This window comes from Mirounga leonina, unplaced genomic scaffold, assembly GCF_011800145.1.
Source record: "Mirounga leonina isolate KUSES-001 unplaced genomic scaffold, KU_Mleo_1.0 Mir_173, whole genome shotgun sequence".
NCBI classification, from domain to species: domain Eukaryota; kingdom Metazoa; phylum Chordata; class Mammalia; order Carnivora; family Phocidae; genus Mirounga; species Mirounga leonina.
Genome location: NW_023270447.1, coordinates 39719346 through 39739360, shown reverse-complemented (window position 1 = coordinate 39739360; position 20015 = coordinate 39719346). Strand labels below are relative to the sequence as shown.

The 20015-nt window shown below is 38.0% G+C and overlaps 2 protein-coding genes and 1 non-coding gene across 3 annotated transcripts in view; 2 read left to right on the top strand and 1 right to left on the bottom strand.

Moving 5' to 3' along the window:
* The window catches only part of IL23R (interleukin 23 receptor), a 57940-nt gene that overhangs the window by 14548 nt on the left and 23377 nt on the right, over positions 1–20015 (top strand). The window contains exons 5-7 of the mRNA XM_035018312.1: positions 8451–8611; positions 13102–13247; positions 19762–19918. Coding sequence (XP_034874203.1) covers positions 8451–8611; positions 13102–13247; positions 19762–19918 — 464 coding nt within the window. The remainder of the gene's footprint in view (positions 1–8450; positions 8612–13101; positions 13248–19761; positions 19919–20015) is intronic.
* On the bottom strand, positions 3191–3624 carry LOC118019295 (60S ribosomal protein L36a-like). The gene has a single exon (XM_035018313.1). The coding sequence runs from the start codon at positions 3534–3536 to the stop codon at positions 3192–3194; it is 345 nt and encodes a 114-aa protein (XP_034874204.1). The 5' UTR covers positions 3537–3624; the 3' UTR covers position 3191.
* On the top strand, positions 5274–5382 carry LOC118020454. Its single transcript, XR_004681890.1, has one exon. It is a non-coding gene; the product is annotated as a U6 spliceosomal RNA (small nuclear RNA).

Sequence of the window (20015 nt, the reverse complement as noted above, 5' to 3'; positions counted from 1 at the left end):
CTGTAGCAAATTCAAATGAGCTCATAGAGGCACAAATTGGAAAAGGGAATAAACATCTGTTCATCTTAAAATTAATTAAAAACACACAATGAGTTGAAAAAAGTAGAGAAAAGAAAGTTAATTTTTCTAACTATCAAAAAGGTCTTTCCCCCCCAGGAAAAAGTTTGTGGTTGAGGTAGTTTAAAAAGGTTATTCTGGATCCTTGGCTCTCAGGGTATTTTCCACTTTGGCAGATAGGTATAGAGATCAGCATTTGCAAGGTTTCACTTACAACCCATGTGGTTCTGTTTTCCAGTAAAATCACATATACAGGAGAGGTATTTTACCTCATTCCACCCACTTGTTCCACTAGTGACAGAAAGGTGGCATTCCCTCTATTGCAGCCTACAGATCATCAGGGCTTCCCTTCTGGTGTTGGGTTAAAGTTGTAAAACAGAGGAATTTATCTGTGTTAAGAGCTTTCTTTCCCCCTAGTATCTTGTGGTGACCCCACCAGCAGAGCCACATGGCCATTCACATACCTTCCTCTACCCTCTGTATTTTGCTATATATATATATATACTTATACAATAAGTGGTGATAGGAGAAACCAAAGAAGAAGAAACTCTGCTAATAAACATCTACTGACTATTGTCTATTACCTCAACAGCTTCATGTAAATATGTTCTTTCTTAGAAATTCTTGCAATGTCTGTTGTAGTGTCTTCTACTCAATAAATACTTGCTGGATAAAAATGAATGCATGATGGCCCTTCATTCTATTCCATTCAAGCCAATTTAGCAAATATTTATTTAACATTTTGTGCCTTCTTGTTACTATGTTAAACTCTAGAGATTTTTTTGTGGATAGGCACCATCTCTGTGCATGACAAGGTCATAAAGTTATTAGAATAACACCAATGATGGGATTTTCAGGCACTGTGAAAGGCCAGTAGGGCAATTATTTTTAGATGAGATATCATTTTAGACCCCCTAGGGTCAATTGCCTATTCTGTCAATTCATATGACCTGTTTGTTTTTGCCATTTCTTCTTCTCCTCTATATGCATATTCCTAATAATCAGAAAGAGTTCTTTGGCATGATTCCAAATATTTTTAAGGCTGTGATGTTATATTTCAATAATTCTTCTAGGACTTAAGCAGTTCATATTTTTAAATCCATGTCCTCACTGATTCTGCACCTATACTAGGAAAGCTAATTCCGGCTGGGGACAAACATAGACTTACTAACTGATGCGACTTTATATCCATAACCATTAATCTCACTGGGGCCCAGATAGCCACCCAGTATCCTGCCACCTATCACTGGCCAAGTCATTCCTCCACTAAGCCAATAATTATTTCATTACTTGTTCTCTCATTTCTGGTCTCCTGCGGGCTTTTCTCCCTCCTCATTCTCTATTGATGACCTGCTTTCTAATTTCACTGAGAAAACAGAAGCAGTAAGACCATAAGCCTCCCCCATCTACTGATGCATTGATATCTGTACCCTTATACTTGGTCTTCCTTTCTGCTACTGTGGATGAACTACAGTTGCCCTGAGGCCAACTCTCTGCTTTGTGTGCTAGATCTTACCCCTCCTGTCTCCTGGAGAAAATTGCTCCAACAATGCTCCTCTCTTTTCTGCATGATCACCTCTTCTATCTTTACTGGATCATTCCCACCAACTTTCAAACAACCTGCAGCATCTGCCCTCTTGAAAAATGCAAAATCCCTTCGTCCTTCCTCTCTCCACTATCCTATTTCTCTGCTCCTCTTTATGGCAAAACTCAAGAGTTGTCTGTGCTTTTTGTCTCTACTTCCTCTCTCATCTTTTCTTGAATCTAGTTTAGTCAATTTTTTGCTGTACACTGAGACAGGTCTTATCAGTGTCACTGACGACTTCCCCATTAGCAAATTCAGTGGTTTCTCTCAGTCCTTATCTTCCTATCAGGAGCATTTAATTAAGCTTTTCACTTCCTTCTTTTGGCTTGGAGGACACCACTCCTCCAACTTTCCTGGATGCTTTTTTCTCAGACTCTTTAGCTGATGCCTCTTCATTTCTAGTAAAGTAATAGGTCCCATAGCTTTATTCCTAGGATCTCCTTTTTTTCTGTCTATACTCATTACCTAAAAGACATAATGCAAATTTATAGTGTAAAACTTCCTAATTTATCTACCTTGAGTCTAGACATCTCCCCTGCCCACAGCTACCATATATCTAACATCTTATTCAGCACTCTCTTAGACATCCAAAAGATATCTCAAAGCTAACATGTTCAAAACGAAACACCCTGTTTCTTTTACCTACACTGCATTCCCCTTCTCAGTAAATGGCAACTCCATCTTCGTAGTATTTAGGTCAAAATCACTGGAGTCCTCCTAGATTCCTCCCTACCATGCCCTTAACAAAATTAATCAGCAAAACCTATTGTATTTGACCTCTTCTCACTATCCACTTTGCAGTCCTGAGCCAAACCATATCATTTCTCATCCGGGTTAATAAAAACTTCCTAACTGGTGCCCTACCCTCCACTTTTGTCTTCCTACAGTTATTATTATATGCAAGTAGCCAGAGTAATTCTTTTCACATGCAGCTCAGATCATGTCACTCCTCTGCTCAAAACCTCCCATTTCTCTCATAGATCAAAGCCAGAGTCCTTCAATGGTGTGACCTTATAATAACTTTGAAATCTCTCCCTCCTCCAGACTCTCTGATCTCATCTTTAATCCCTTTCTATCTGCCTCAGCTACACCAAAAAACATCACTGATGTCCTTGCTGTTCTTTGAACAGGACAAGCAAGATTCTGCCTCAGGGTCTTTGCATATCTCTAGAAAGCTCTTCCTCCAGAGAGAAGGAAAGTCACCTTCTTAGACAGGCCTTCCTCATCTTCATCTTCCTTAAAAAAAAAAAAATCCCCACTCCTACTTCTAGCACTTCCTAACCCCTTTTTGCTTTATTTTTCTTCCAAACATTTATCACCACATGGTATATCATATATTTATTTGTTTCCACCAGAATGTGTGCTCCATGAAGGTTGGGACTTCATCTGTTTTGTTTTTGTTTTTGTTTTTTCAAGCATAAACTGCCCCACAAGGGGAATTTTATTGATAGCACTAGTTTATTTCCCTCTTAAAAGACCAACTGCAACCAAATGAAGTAAAAATAACCTCAAGATTTTATTGTCTTCATGATATAACAAAATACGAAGCTTAGAACTGGATCACTTGGCCCTTTCTTTTCTCATATCCTCCCAATTCAAAATGCTTGCATCTCTTAATAGCCAGCATTCTCTTAGATCTGCAGTTGGGCTCAACACATTCAAACCTCAGCACAATCTTCTTTGTAGTTTTAGGCTTTTTCCAGAAAATTGGCTTAGTCTGCCCACCATAGCCACTCTGCTTCCTGTCATAACACTGCTTTCCCTGGGCATAAAGAGAATCTTTGCCTTTCTTGTACTGTGTCACTTTGTGGGGTTGGTCCTTGCCACACTTGCAGAAAGTCCGGCGGGTTTTAGGAACATTCACCATGTTTTGAATGGTGAATGTTCTTGCCATTCACCATGTTTGTGAGAGCGCTATGGGCTCAGAAAGAAAGAGTGGGACTTTAATCTGTTTTGTCCATTGTTGTATTCCCAGTGTCTAAAGTAGCGCTTGGACCATAGTGGATGTTAAATAAATAATCTGTTGAATGAGTGGCTAAATAAATGGAAAACACTATTCACCATTATCATCATAAATTGTCAGTGTTTATTGAAAATCTATTAAAAACTAGGGTGAGATGCATGGAAAACTTCAGAGACATATAAATCATGCTGACTCCCTTCAAAAAATAATCTGGTATGTATTAGTAAGCACACCGAAACCAGAAATAGAAATAAGAAATTTGAAAACTTTGTAATATATGGTTTTATATTAAAATAGCCCCAAAGTTATAGTCATTCATTCATTATTACTGATTCTTCATCTAAAACAGTGTTTGTGATCTAGGTGCTAACATGAAGTTAGACTTTAAAAGCAGAATTAAATTACCTAATAACTATGGTTAATGTTGGTTTAAGAATATATTTTCATTTTGACTGTGGTCTCAATATAAAAGATAAAAGAATTAGCCACAAACCAAGGACACGCATGTGGTTTTCTCTAACTGGAAAATACTCAGAGATGCCCTACTTGCTACTTAACCCATATTTGCCATTTTCTTATTTTCACATTTGAAATCTTATTGAGCATGAGTTTAGCATATCTTAAAACAAACTCTCCATAATTTATTTACATTCCATCTTATTTCAAAAAAATATATAAGGGAACTATGCAAACACCTGAATTTAATGGAAGGATTTGATTTCAGATACAAGTAATATAAAAGAAATTTTGCTTGTTGAAATATAACAACTTTTAAGGTTTCATTTGTATTCTTTAGAATGTGTAAAAGTCTTATCATAAATACCTTTTAATCCACAGTAATAATTGTGTGTTTAATAAACCCTTTATTGTTGTTAAGCCATCGGCTCCATGCTTCCTTACTCACTTATCCTATTTACTCATGATTACATCGATGTTATTCTTTCTGTTGTATGGATGAGTCAACTGAAGTACATAGAGGTTAAGTAACTGGCTCCAAGTCCCACATTTTATTGAGGGGCAGAGCTGGGATTTGAACCTAGGTTTTTTTTCTAAAACCCAAGCCCTCTGCTTTTCATCACTATGATATGTCCTTGTCCTCTCCTGGTGTTCATAGTGATCTCCCTGCTGTTGAGAGGAAAGAGGCAGCACTGGAAAATAGGCACTGAGGGTTAAAAACCTACGCTGAACTAGAGTAGCAGCTGCCACCTTCATTCCAGGTAGACCCCTCACCCCTATCCACGTATCCCTGTCAGCCTTAGAGAGATTCCTTGGTTGCCTGCTGAGATTATCCTGCTCTGGTGGTGGCAATAAGTTTAAAATACAGATGTGTAAATTCTGTAGTATTTTGATTCATAAATGCATTTATTGCTTGGTAGAGTGAGGCTGGTTCCTCTTCCCCCCCCTGGAGTTCTGTGTCTCAGCAAGCATGCCACTTTGGATTCTAACAGATCATAGTGGCCAGCAAGTTATAATCCGGGCTGGGGTATTGTGGGGCTGGAGAAATTCGGGCCATTGCTAAATAGATGCATAGTAGTAACAGGACCTGAAGTGCAGCTGTAGAGATGAAATGATTGTGATTTTTCAACTCTTCCTTTCCCATAAATCCTATCAAGTCAGTCCCCCAGGACAGAAAAAAGTTGATGGTATTAGATAAAGAAACCGAGCAGTGCTTGCCTCAGCAGCCCAAATACTATATATAATTGTAACAGTGCAGAGAAAATGAACATGACCCCTAATCAAAGATGACATACAAATTCGTGAAGCGTTTCTGTTTGTTAAATGTAAGAATTTAGGGTACTTGTCTTTTCACTTTTGTTCAAATTCCAAGGTTATTTCCCTCCAAGTTAGTAGATGTATACTAAGTTAGGTTTCACAATGTAATACAATTAACGTAGGAATCTACAAGTAATATACCGAACAGATAATATAGAGCTAGGGCTTAGACCATGGCCACAGCTATCAAAGCAGGAACAAAAGATAAGAAAATAATAGCTAAGGAAATACTTCACCTTCTTTGGTTCGCTCTTAAGTGATGGAGGAAAAGTTGTTAAAAATGGTAAACTGAGGACATCAGAAAGGCAGCATGCTGTTGACAAGAGAGAAACGGGCAAGAAGAAGAATTTACAAGTTGTAAATATGCTACAGTTCTGGTCTCAGGCAGATCTCCAAATGCAGCTCCCAGTGAGAGTACAGATACTCAGTAGCTGTATGTGTGAAATGTTTTGTCCATTGTTGTGATTGAAACCAGGAAGATGAGTGAGCTGAGGGAAAAGGCAAGCACTAAGAGCTGACCCTCACTGTGGTGGGGTTAGAGGAGTAGGGAGGGCAACCCAAGTGGAGGGTTGGAGGAGAAAAGATATCACTAAGCAGGTGTGAGAAAAAGATGTAGGCTCTCTCACCCAGAAGACAGGGTCTGGGTAGCCAAGGGAAGGAAGACTTGTAAGTTATCAAGAGGGATGGATGCTACAAAGAGGATTCAGAGGACTTCACCTTGGAAAGGATGCCATTTTAGAAGAGTAGTTTCATGGGAAAAGTGAAGGCAGAAATCACAACAAAAAGCTTAAAGAACAAGTGGAAATGGTAATTTGGATGTAGTTACCAGGGATGTAGAAAATCTGACTGAAAAGCTTAAGAAAAGGAAATAAAAAGAGTTGGTAGTTCAAAGGGTTCAAGAAATGCAAACTTAGTGAAGTCTAGTGAAAACCACTTTCATGTTATGAATGGATCTGACTATAGGTAATGGTGTATAAGAATCTGAGGTGGCTCAATATTTATCTCTGCAGATTTTCCTCATGAGTTCTAAACCAACTGAGAGAAATCAAAAAGCCAATAGGTGAAAATAGAAATATAAAAATAGTTATGTTTAAATATTTTAAAATATATATTTAAATAACTAAACATTTAAAATATTTTATAATATTTATTACTGAAGAAGCTTGTTAATGGAGGGCATGGTTTTGGTATGTGGCAACAGTGAACTTTCTAATACTGATCTTCCCAGACTAAACAGATTTACTGCCCTTGCCCTCAATCACAGCCAGTATTAGACAGCTGCACATCCCCACTTGAGGGCCAACTCCTCTAAATCTTACAGCTTATTGGAGAAGACCAGAAAAGGTCATTTCTGTGGTCTTCTGACTCCCAAGGGAAAACGGGAGAGAGGAAGGGACTGTGAGGTATGCAGTCCAGTTCTTCATAAGTAGAATCATGCCCACCTTCAAGAGGGATGAGAGAGGGAGGGACAAGACAGAACAGAGGAGTTTTGAGGACAGTTTCTCCTCACAGAAACCAGAAACCAGAAAAGGATGGAAGAAACATTTCCCAATACTCCCCTCACCACTACCTCCAGCCCCTACCCCCTAAAAATATTGTGGAGTAGAAATTTTTAAGACTGATTAAGTAATCTCTCCACCCAACATGGGACTCCAACTCAGGACCCCCAGATCAAGAGTTGCATGCTCTACTGACTGAGCCAGCCAGGTGCCCCAGAAATTTTTAACAGACTTACAAAGAGGCTCAAACTTGCTAACCAAAGTCAATGGAAATTAATAAAATTTAAAATTTTAGCCTTAACAATGACATTTGAAATTTCACTAAGCTAAATTGGCTGATTAGAGATCCTCACTCATTCAATGATAAAAACTTAAATGAACATAATTTGAAGTGATGATTTAGTAGCTCTATCTCTCACTCCAAACTGTGCCTCTCCCCTCTATCTTCTCCATCCTCTTTGGCAGCAAATGACTTCCTTTCCCCTTACCTAATCAGCCCCCAGATCTGGTCAGCTCTGGTTTCAAAGTCCACAGGAAGTCTTTTTGATCTTGTCTGCTCTACTTCAAGTTACTTCTTGCACATTCATGCTCCAGAGGATGAACTTTCTGAACTTCCTTGAAAATGGCATGCCACTTCATTTATTCATTTTAGAACATGCCGGGGGGGGGGGGGTGTTGTTGATGTTGTTGTTGTTTTCCCCCAGAAGATCGGTCTTTCTCTACCCCATCCAGATCTCTCACCCTATCCTGATCCTTCCTGCCATTCTTAACCCTCACTCTACACCTGGTAGAAATGTCTGACTCAAAGCCCTTGTACTGAGTTCCTATGCATTGCTCCTTCCCAGAGGGTACTCATTTATTTCAAGCTCTGTCTAGAGTCGACTTATCTAGTAGGCATAGTGGGCACAGTGCCCAGGGCCCATGATACTTTCAGGAGTCCATGAAAATGCTTAATTTAATTTAAAATCAGAAGAAAAGGGGCACCTGGGTGGCTCAGTTGGCTAAGTGGCTGCCTTCAGCTTGGGTCGTGATCCCAGAGTCCTGGGATCAAGCCCCACATCGGGCTCTTGCTCAGCGGCGAGCCTGCTTCTCCCTCTGCTTGCCGCTCCCGCTCCCCCTGTTTGTGCTTGCTCTCTCCCCTCCCCTGTGTCAAGTAAATAAATAAAATCTTAAAAAATAAATAAAATAAAATCAGAAGAAAAAATAAACCATTAGGTCAAAGAAAATGTTTAAGATGTAATATTAATATATTTGCTTTTATATCAACTGTTGTAAAACATAATCTGTATGAACATATATATGTATCTATATAAACATACACACACCCACACACATATATACTATTTTTTTCTTGATGGAAGAATGAGTCCGTAAAGGCAAAATGACTTAGGGCCCATGAAAGTCATAGTGTGACTCTGAACAGTCTTGAATTTATTTTTTAAAATTTTCAAAATGAAATCATTTTTGTATTCTGAAAGCAGGCTAAAAAAGTAGCATAAAAAATTGAGGAATAACTCATTCAAACCAAATGTAACTGGTCATCATAATCTTTTTTTTTTTTTTTTTTTTTAAGTTTAGAGACAGAAGAAGAGCAACAATATCTTTCTTCAAGTTATATTAACATCTCCACTGATTCATTGCAAGGTGGCAAGAAATATTTGGTTTGGGTCCAAGCTGCAAATGCACTGGGCACGGAGAAGTCAAAACAACTGCAAATTAATCTGGATGATATAGGTAAAGGATGAAAAATAGTATGTCTTTACAACTAAACAATTTATTTGTGCTGACCTAGACGAATGAAGTCTAGATCTGAAAGGAGTTCCCCTGAAGTTCCTGCAGGTCATGATATAGAAAACAAGAATTACCCATAATTGACCAGCCCCAAACAACTCAAAGATAAGTACTGCTACCATTTTGTTGTATATCCTTCCAGTCTTATTTCTACAGGGGTGCCTGTGGTTTTACACATATTTATCGAGAAGTTCTTATGTTCAAGCATTGTTCTAAGGGCTAGGGAGAGTAAGATAAGCAAGGTATCTGCTGCCCTAAATATCTTGCAAATCTACCAGGGAAGATGGAAAGAAACAAGGATTATAATAAACTGTGATGAGTCTTACATTGTGAGAAGTACAGCATAATAAATGATTCTACTGAACATACTATTTTGGAAGTTATGGGCTTTTTTTTTTTTAATTTTACAAAAATCATAAAAAATGGTGAATTATGCGGACATCTCTGTTTTTACCAGCCAGATTTTACAAATGTTAACATTTTTGCTTCAGATATTTTAGACATTGCCTTCTAAAACTTATAGAATAAATACTTCTATTGATTTAATCTACAGTATAATTTTTAATGAATGTCTTTAATTAGTCCCTTATTGTTGGAGATTTAGGCTGTTTTCAAATTTTCACCATTATAAACTATACTGCCATAAACAACCTTTTGGAAAATTTTTTCATAGTAGTTGTTTTCTTTTTCCTTTTTTTTTTAAAAAGATTTTATTTATTTATTTATTTGAGAGAGAGAGAGGGAGAATGCCTGTGAGCATGGGGGGAGGGGTAGAGGGAGAGGGAGGAGCAGACTCCCCACTGAGCAGGGAGCCCAATGCAGCTCCATCCCAGGACCCTGAAATCATGACCTGAGCCAAAGGCAACTGCTCAACCAACTGAGCCACCCAGGCACCCCTGTTTTCTTTTTCCTTAAGATAAATTCCAAAATGTAACTGCCCCTGAGCCTTTTACAGCTACATCCCAGTCCTAAAGCCAAAGTTCAGCCAAAGAGCACCAAGTGAATCACCCTCTGTTTGGATATCCTAGTACCAATTATTTCTGTTTTTATTATTAAGGATGATTTCAGTTAAGCTCACGTTTATGGAGCATTTTTTCAGTGCTACCTGCTTTTACATAAATTACCTCATTTAACCTCTCACAACAACCCTAGTAGAAGAGATTGTAATTTCTACTTGAGGGAACCAAGGCTAGGTGACATTAAAAATTTTGAGACTGTGGAGCTAGGAAGCTCTAATTCCAAATCCTCATCTTCTATCCTCAATCTTTATTTAAAAGCATGCGATGTGTCTGACAACTTCCCTGCTGATTAGTGATCTAGGGGATGTGACACCTTCTTGGGTATCCTTTGGGGACCACTGGGGTCTTTCATTGGAACTAATATCTCAACTTCTCAACTTCTGCCTCAACCAAACTCAACTATTCCAGCTAACAGGATTGGCCTAAAAGTCTGTCCTTATGCTCTGAATATTGGATTTGAAAACAAACACTGCTCACTATGATGATATAGTCCTCCATGTACAGTTCTCTTGACCATGGTGCACATGTTTTTGTAAATTTACCATTAGAGGTAGGATGCCATAAAATGTCCTTTTCTTAAAACAGATTCCCCTCAGTGGATTAATGATGTTTAAAGGCTACCATGTTCTGTATCATTTTGGCAATATCATTTTTTAGAACTAATGTATTAGTAGTAGTATTACTGCTATTATTACCATTGTGATCTTATGATCTTACTATCATCAATCAATTTATTAAACACCTACAGTGTTCCAGACAATTAGCATGCAAATCACACTTAATTCTGGAGACAATCATACATGGTACTACTGTGCCCATTTTACAGATAAAGAAAGAGATAAAATAATTTGCTCAAGGTGCCACAGCTAGTAAGGAGGACAGCCAGATTTCCTTGCAGACTTGCTGACTTGCGAATAAGGTTAATCACCACCCCGCCTCCCACAAAGGGAAAATCTCATCTGGCCACCACCTCCAAATCTGACTTCTCACACTGCGAACCAGGGAGCTTCTTGTTTGGAGTTGTTCTTCCACCTGCTTTTTTTTCTTTTCTAAACCTCAAAACAGACTCTTCAAAACTCAGGTGGAAAAACAGGTTGATTGTGTAGGATGTTCCACCCAACAAAGCCACCAGATAAATAAACATGCTATATAATAAATGAGCCATACTCATTTGTGACACTTTTAAGAATGAGACATTGCATGTTAGATAAATGAACTGTTCTATGAAGCTGGGGACAGAGGACTCTCCTGAGAACAATTTTCACATAACAGCTACAGGACTGGGTTTTAATTAAGTTAGGGAGGCTGTGCTGAAAGGCAGTCCCGAGCTCATAGCACAGTAACACTGCGCCTAAGTGACTGTGAGAGGGATGCTTCAGCTTCTCCTGTGGAGAAATAAATGGCCCGCAGTGTCTTCCAGCTGCCATTTGTGAACGTTAATTCTCATGTAGGTAAATATGTGCTGTTGGGAAGATACCAAACAACTATAAATCTGGTTCTTCATTTCAATACAAGTGAAAACTAAACACATGGCATCTATGACGGATTTGACAGTTTTTTAAAAACCTAAGATATGATGGGAACATTTGAAACCTAAGCAATGAGAGCAAACATTCAACGTTTGAGTCATTTAACAAAGTATATAGTCAAGTATTTATTATATAGCATGTTTATTTGAAAACATATGAGGTCATGCAAACTTAAAGCTTAGTTCTCTACTGCATTGACCTGCCCTGTGCTAAGACTCTATCCTAAACAGGACTTACTATTCCATCTGCATTTCTCATAAGACTAAACAGACTTTTGCTTCGTCCCCAGAGTATTTCTTTCTGCAGAAGGGTCTCAGGAATGCTTGTGCTACTCTACCAAGAGCAGGCCAGACTCAGAGATGAGAGAGAAGATTGGGTGGGTAATTTAGCCTCAGGGTGCTTAAATGGTCCCAAGTGGTCTCAGAGCCCTGGGAAACACTTCCCTGACTATAGAAATCTGCAAATACTGATCCTTATTACAAGAAGTCTACACTACCAAAAGGAAATCAACTGTGGCATTCAGATAATAGAAGTTAAGTACAGTAAGCTCTTTAATTAGACTGATTTTGCTACTTCCTTCCTATGTTAGCTTTAGCTATGGAAGAAAAGTGAATGAAAGAAAAGCCAATCCACATGATCTATTTTACATGTTTTTATCTGTTTGTCTGATACTCAAACCACTCTAGTTTGTTGGGTTTTTTTTTTTTTTTTTTTTTTTTTCAGTAATCTCTACGTCCAACATGGGGCTCGAACTCATGGCCCCGAGAACAAGAGCTGCATGCTCTACTGATAGCCAGCCAGGCGCTCCTTAAACCACTCTAGTTTTAACATAGGAAGCTAGGATTTTATTATAGCACTGTGCTACTAAACAGAAAATCTTTAATTTTTATATTTCTCTATAAATCATATACCAGGGCATATAATTTTAGATAATAAATCATTAATAATAAAACAATCATATTCCCAAAGAATACTTTACACATCTAGAGTAAATGAAAAGGAAACTAATCCATAGAGAATATTAAGCTATAATAATGGTCCTTAAAAACATATACGTAGGCTCTTCAGTTCTTTGTTAAATAATATGTCTAACAAAACCATAGGTTTTCATCATTCTGTGGTGCCATAGGAGAAATGGGAAATGCCAGTGATTTCATTCTGTTCAGACAGAACAAATGTATAAGAATTAATACAGTTTAGAAATACAGAGATTCCAGTTACACCATTACTCCTAGTACAACAAAACGATAGTAATATAACCCATCAGAATTTTAGTTTCCTTTTGAAAATTATTATCACAGAGCATGGCAATAATTTGTAAAGTCTTAGAGTCTTAGGAGACTTGCTTTGTTCAAATCATACTTTCAAGTACAGATTTATTTTAATAGAGAACAAAATAAGTTAGCAATAGATTTAATTATTCATATGTTTCCCTATGACACAAGAGAATAAAAATATTGTGAAAGGTCTCAATTTAATATCTTATCAAATCAGATTCTCTGAACTAAATTTAGAAGGCAAAACATCATTTTTCCCTAAACAGATGCAGGAAGAAAGAGATATCTCCTTTATCTCTTTTTCACTCTCTTTTGTTAATAAGTCCAGGCTTTGGAATTTCATTAGTTAGGATTAGAAGGGAATAGGGGGTGGGGGAAAGGTGGACTATAAGAGTGCCACTTAAAAGAAATGGAAAATAGGTTGAATAGAATTTCACTTAACAAGCTTTCTCCTACATAATAGCTTAGAAAACCAGAAAAAATTCATTAATTGTTAATTAGATCATGAAATTGTTTAGTTTTAACATGTCTATATATTGATGAAAAGATACTGATCTCTCCCAAGGCAAGTTTTAAACTGCTGAGTATTTATTTATTTATTTTTCTAGTGATACCTTCTGCATCCATCATTTCCAGGGCTGAGGATATAAATACTACAGTGCCTAAAACTGTAATTCACTGGCATAGTCAAACAAAAATTGAAAAGGTTTCCTGTGAAATGAGATACAGGACTACAACAAACCAAACTTGGAAGGTAAGCTAACTTCCACTATTCTTTAGCCCATAAGTGAATGAAAGAAAAGCCAAACCACATGATCTATTTTACATGTTTTTATCTGTTTGTCTGATACTCAAACCACTCTAGCTTGTTGGTTTGTTGTTGTTTTTTTTCAGTAATCTCTACGTCCAACATGGGGCTCGAACTCATGGCCCCGAGAACAAGAGCTGCATGCTCTACTGATAGCCAGCCAGGCGCTCCTTAAACCACTCTAGTTTTATTTATTTTTTTTAATTTTATTTAATTTATTTGAGAGAGAGAGGAAGAGGGGGAGGGGCAGAGGGAGAGAGAGACTCTGCAGCTGACTCTGCACTGAGTGCGAGCCCGACTCGGGGCTAGATCCCACGACTCCGAAATCATGACCTGAGCCAAAACCAAGAGCCAAGACTCAACCGAATGAACCACCCAGGGGCCCTAAACCACTCTAGTTTTAATAATCATTTCCGTATGCTTCCAAATGGAGAGATGTTTCCTAAAAATGTCCTCTTACCTTAAAGTTGCTAAATAGACAAGTGTCCAACTAAGAGGGATCTATTTGGCTCCTTGTAATTCCATGCCTCCTAGAGTGAAATTTCCATCAGTGATGATATATAAGATGTAAGCATTCCATGCTGATATTTAAAGGCATCTCCAGTAATAACTTCAAAAAAAAGGACTTCAGATTTATGAGAGTCTCTTTTTAAATTAAAAATGCAACTCAAAATGTAAGATTTGTTACTAATATAGGCCTCAGTCTTATATGAGGCTAAGGTAAAAAGTGAATGTCTAGACAAACTAACTATCCTTAAATACCAATGGTAAGTTACCAATTGACTTAGGAGAGGCATAGGTACAAGGTTCATGAATGAAATCACGTCACGTGACAGCACCTGTGAACGTTATAATAAAAACTAATTTGAACTATGGAAGAACACTAGTCTGAGGAAAAAGCTCCAATTCTGGTGTATTTTAAAAGAAATGCCCTTTTATTATTTTTAAGTACAATAAACTGCCATTTAGTCAAACTAATTAAGGAGTGGAGTTTCTAGCTTTGTTTAATTAAGAGTTATGTAACATGTTTGACTTTATCTGTTTTCAGGGAGTTAAAAAAATGGTATATATTTAATACTAATCTTTGGAGTCATGCTAACCATCAGTTTTGCTGCAGAGCAATGTGTTTAGAGTGTCAAGAAGGTGAAGGTAAAACTATACTGATTTCATGACATACTTTAAAGACTATTCTCTAAAAATAAATCCCTGACATCAACTTGTTTATTTACCACCCTTCATTTAAATCAGAAAAGTGATATGAACTTTACAGTTTAGATTACATTTAGATGTGAGCCCATGTTCTGCATCATTTGGTCAATTACCAAGTGAAGATCCTGTTGGACTCACTGACTAAACAGTTGTGGCATCTGTGTGCCCAGCAAGCCCGTGCTTAAAGCCTGGGACAAGCGGGATAAAAACAAAACACAACTCCACAGTCAATCTTCTTGCAAATGTGGAATTTAGGTAAATTTGAAAACAACCCAACTGAAATCCTCTGAGTCTTAGATATTGAGTCAATAGGATTTTATTCTAATAGGACACCTGGGGCCTTTTGTTTAGTGTCATGATTATAGGATGATATTGATAATACAAAACTCCCTTATTTGGCATAATTAGGAGGAGATTATAGGCTATGAGAATGTTTAGAAAATAGAAAGTAGGGGCGCCTGGGTGGCTCAGTCGTTAAGCGTCTGCCTTCGGCTCAGGTCATGATCACAGGGTCCTGGGATTGAGCCCCGCATCGGGCTCCCTGCTCTGCGGGAAGCCTGCTTCTCCCTCTCCCACTCCCCCTGCTTGTGTTCCCTCTCTCGCTGTGTCTCTCTCTGTCAAATAAATAAATAAAATCTTTAAAAAAAAATAGAAAGTAATTACACTATCAGTAACTCAATTGGTTTTCAGAAACCGTTTTCTGGTTCAAACTCTTGTTCTCTGCTCCCCCTGTTGGTGCTTCTAGGCCATTGTGAGACTTGGTAACTCAGAAGCAGGCAAATCAAGGAGTTGAAAGAGTATTTGTTATGTTTTGTTTTAAAGATTTTATTTATTTATTTGAGAGAGAGAATGAGATAGAGAGAGAGCATGAGAGGGGGGAGGGTCAGAGGGAGAAGCAGACTCCCTGCTGAGCAGGGAGCCCGATGCGGGACTCGATCCCAGGACTCCAGGATCATGACCTGAGCTGAAGGCAGTCGCTTAACCAACTGAGCCACCCAGGCGCCCGAAAGAGTATTTGTTATCTCATCTAATGTTCATAACAATCCTTTGGGACAGGTAAGTATCAGCTCCGTTACACAAATGAGGATGTAGAGCTCGAAAGACCTCAAGCCAGGTTTTTTCAAACTTACACTGTTAGTAACTAAATGCCTCTCACAGACCCTATGTCACTTTAGGCACCCCAAAAATATTTGGGAAATGAAAGAACAGGCTTCAATCCAAAATCTGTATCCTATCCCTTCTACCATGCTTCCTCTAAATATAATCATTGAACAGAAAAATGTGAATTACCATTTCTATCCAGATGACCCAAGTCAGTAAGAGCCAGAATGAAACTTTGATTTTTAACATTTACTACCTTATCAATTTCATCTGGGTCATGCATAAAGTGTTGTCTTTGCCTCCTTGTAGGGAGACAGAAAGTCAGAGGCAAGGAGAGGAGGAGATATAAAGGACTACAGGTTTGATCTTCTACTTCATCTGTGCCTCCGTCAGATATTACTTGAGGGAGGTTCTTTACTTCAAAGAGACAGGCAGCCATGCAGGAAAGCCATGTGGCTAAGAACACAGGTTCTAGAATTTAAGGCCTGGTTCTGCCACTTTCTAGTTATGCAACCTTGTACAAGTTCCTTATCTTCTCTGTGCTTCATTATTCCCATACCTAAAGTAGGAATAAGACAATAACTTACCTCATATGGTTGTGGGGACAATCATATAATCTAAGAAGTTAGCTCAGAGTCTGGAATAGACTTCAAGTTTAGTAAATACTAGCTGTTGTTACTGTTTAACTTAACCTCCAGGAAAGCCATGCAACAAGTTTGGTAGAGCAAAGGAAGCCCTCCCGAAAAATTAAAATTACTGAATTGAAGTTGCTTTTCATCCCCCTTTAACTAAGCTACATAGACTTTGAGGTATTAATGGGAACCAGCCAGTCCTTCAGGTGATCCTGCAAGGGTGATACCATGGGGAAAATATTCATCTACTTGTTGCTTATCTTCATGGACCTTCTCTTTGGCACCTCAAACTTGTGTTAAAAATAAAGCTCATAATCTTCACCAGTAATCCTTGCCCACTTCTGTGTATCCCATCTCAGGAGCATTACCACGTTGTGTATATATTTACCGGCTCCCTCTTCTATTTCCTCATCCTTTAACTATAAGCCCCTGAAAGGCAGGCTGTTCCATAATCGTTTTTTGTATCTCCATTGATTTTTATAATGTGTAGTTCATGTAGATAACATTTGAAACCTTAGCTATTGATATTATTGTTTGCCTTTAATAAGTGCCCAACAGTAGTGACGGTAAGGCAGAAAAGTCTTTGCTGCACATTCAAGTAAGTGAATTAATGGTGGCTCATTTCTCTAATTAAGCTTGACTAGGGTATTGGCAACCTGTTTGTTTTTTTAACATAACCTTAAGATTTTATTGTCTTCATAATAAAACAAAATGTGAAACTTAGAACTAGAACTTGGCCCTTCCTCCCAGTTCAAAATGCTTGCATCCCTTGATAGCCAGCATTCTCTTAGAACTACAGTTGGGCTCAACACGTTCAAGTCTCAGCACAATCTTCTTTGTACTTTTTAGTGTTTTCCCAAAAAATGAGCTTCATTTGCCCATCATTGCCACTCTATTTCCTGTCATAAAGCCATTTTCCCTGGGCCTAGAGAGAATCATTGCCCTTCTTGTACTGTATCACTTTGTGGGGTAGATGCTTGCTATACTTCTTACCGAAAACTCAGTGGGTTTTAGAAACCTTCACCATGTTTGCAAGAGAACTATCAGCACAGAAAGTGGCAAACTTTTTATTCAAGGACCAGAGAGTAAACATTTTAGGCTTTGTAGGCCATAAGGTCTCTGATCCAACTCCTCAACTTTGCTTTTGTAGTGTGAAAGCAGCCATAGGCAATATACAAATGAATGGGCATGGTAAAATTTTAACTTTGGAAACGGAAATTTGAATTTCATATAATTTCCATGCATCACAAAATATTCTTTTGATTTTCATACAACCATTTAAAAATGTAAAAATGATTCTTAGTTTATGGAGTGCATAAAACCAAGCATTCATTCTTTTCCAGGTAAGGCTAATAGAACAGTACACAGATAGCAAAGGGTCAAACCTTTGACCTTCACATTTCAAAAGTGTAAATGCTGGTGTAAGACGAAGACTTGGAAGAACTGTGGTTAGTCATGACTAAGTTTCTTAATCATCACCCCACTCCCTCCTCCACCAAACACTAGGTAAAGATTAACTGGGCAGAGAGCAGGGGAAGTTGGAAGGGTGGAGGGAGTTAGGAAAAGGAACCAGAAGAGTTTAGACAGTGGTAGGTCTCTGAGAAGGACCCCTTCACCCTGGGCCTTGCCCCAGGTAGGGGGCTGGAGGAAGTGGGGATTAGATTCTCCTTCCCTCCACCCAATGATGCTCCCAGAAACTTAATGTAACCCTAAGAGAAGAGGGTACCTCAGATTGATGGAGAATAAGTTTCTATGCCTCACCTCCATTCAGAATTGAGGCTTTAAGTGGAAATTAACTGCTATAAAAAATAAAGTCATTCTTGCACTCAAGATCATACCCTCTACATAGGCACTCAATTACCTCTCTCAATGTTTCTTTTTAGCCTCCGAAAGTATCTTGAGGTATCATCTTGTGCCTACAAGACCCTAATCACCTGGTTTGCCTCATGGTAGAAACAAGTCTGTTAACAGTTCTATAAAATTCTTCCATTTTAGAATTCTGGCTGTGCTTTAGTGTATTTCTCTTCTTTAAGGGGACTTATCTATAAATGTAATGGCAAGAGACATATTAGAGAATAACAATTCCCTTCCAAGAGAAGCAAATAGAAGCAGAGTGCATTTGAAAGTCAAACTTCAGCTACGAGTAAAATCTTTCCTGGATCCCAGGAGACCCTAGATGCCTGCCTGTCATACTTACATGGCCGAAAATTCCAAGGACCAAGGGTGGAGACATAGCTTATGGAAACTCTGAATGGTACTTTAGATGGAGCATGACATCCCCCAAACAGATATTTTCATGAATTTTATATTTTCAATACATTAAAGGTTTTAAAGATTTATGTTAAGATTGGGTTTTCACAGGTGGCGCCTGGGTGGCTCAGCCATTAAGCGTCTGCCTTCGGCTCAGGTCATGAGGGTCCTTGGATCGAGCCCCGCGTCGGGCTCCCTGCTCAGCGGGAAGCCTGCTTCTCCCTCTCCCACTCCCCCTGCTTGTGTTCCCTCTCTCGTTTCTCTGTCAAATAAAGAAATAAAATCTTTAAAAAAAAAAAAAGAATTGTCTTTTGGCTTTTCACGGAAGAATCCCTCAGTAGGGTTGATAGTTTGCTCTTTTTTTTTTTTTTAAATCTTGACAGTTTCAACTTTCTTTTTCATGAGTGTCTGGTAACTGTTGCCTCCTGGTTGTTGCCTAAGTGCATTTCTAGACATATTTTATGGTTAGTTTCAATCATGCTTTACTTTTTTTCAGTCAATCCACTTATCACAACATACGGAAGATATGTAAATACCCTGGTTTCTCTCTCCTATTTGAACCAGCTTGTTAAGGGGTTGTCTTTCATTACGTTTTATAGCAAACCATAGTGCCCCAGAAAATGATTTGTAAGTTTAGACCTCAGCTATGTTCATGACTATCTTCCCCTGGGTTTTCATAGCTCAACATCCTTAAATGTCTTATTTTCTCTCTCACACAAACATATATATATATAATAATAGGCTCTATAGAATCAACAAAAGTCTACAATAAGGACCAATTTAACAGCTTAGTTTATGAATAATTTTTTCCAAAAGTCATCACTAGAAAGTGAAATTATTTCATCATTCATGAAGAATTATTGATGTAAATATGCAACTGCAGAGGGAATGAGAGAGAGAGATTGAGGGGCAGGGTGAAAGAGAGTCTAGATTCAAATGATTGCTCTTAGGTCCCCCACTTCTTCCATCCCATTAAAATCAGCTACTCCAAAACTAAGAATATATTACATTTTGGACTTGACTTGAGCTTTAAAAGCTTGAGAGCACCGTCAAACACAAAGCAATGTGTATTTCACTTTAATGTTAAATAACATGTATTTGATTATTTATGGTCATGTTTTATATAAAGTGCCCTCTTCTTTGTTTTCCCAGGGTCCAAAGGAGTGCCTGGAACATAATAGGTGCTCCATACATTTCTGTCTGAATGCAATAATTGCTTGTTTTCAAAGCACACTGTATTTTTCATCGTTGTTGTTCATTCATTTTAGGTTAAAGAATTTGACACCAATTTTACATATGAGCAACAGTCAGAGTTCTCCTTGGAGTCAAATATTAATTATATATTTCAAGTGAGATGCCAAGAAACAGGTAAAAAGTATTGGCAGCCCTGGAGTTCACCCTTTTCTCATAAAACAGCTGAAACAGGTGAGTGTATTTATATATTTAATCTCTTAGGCTTTTCTTTTGACCTCTTTTATATATATATATATATATATATATATATATATATATATATATATAT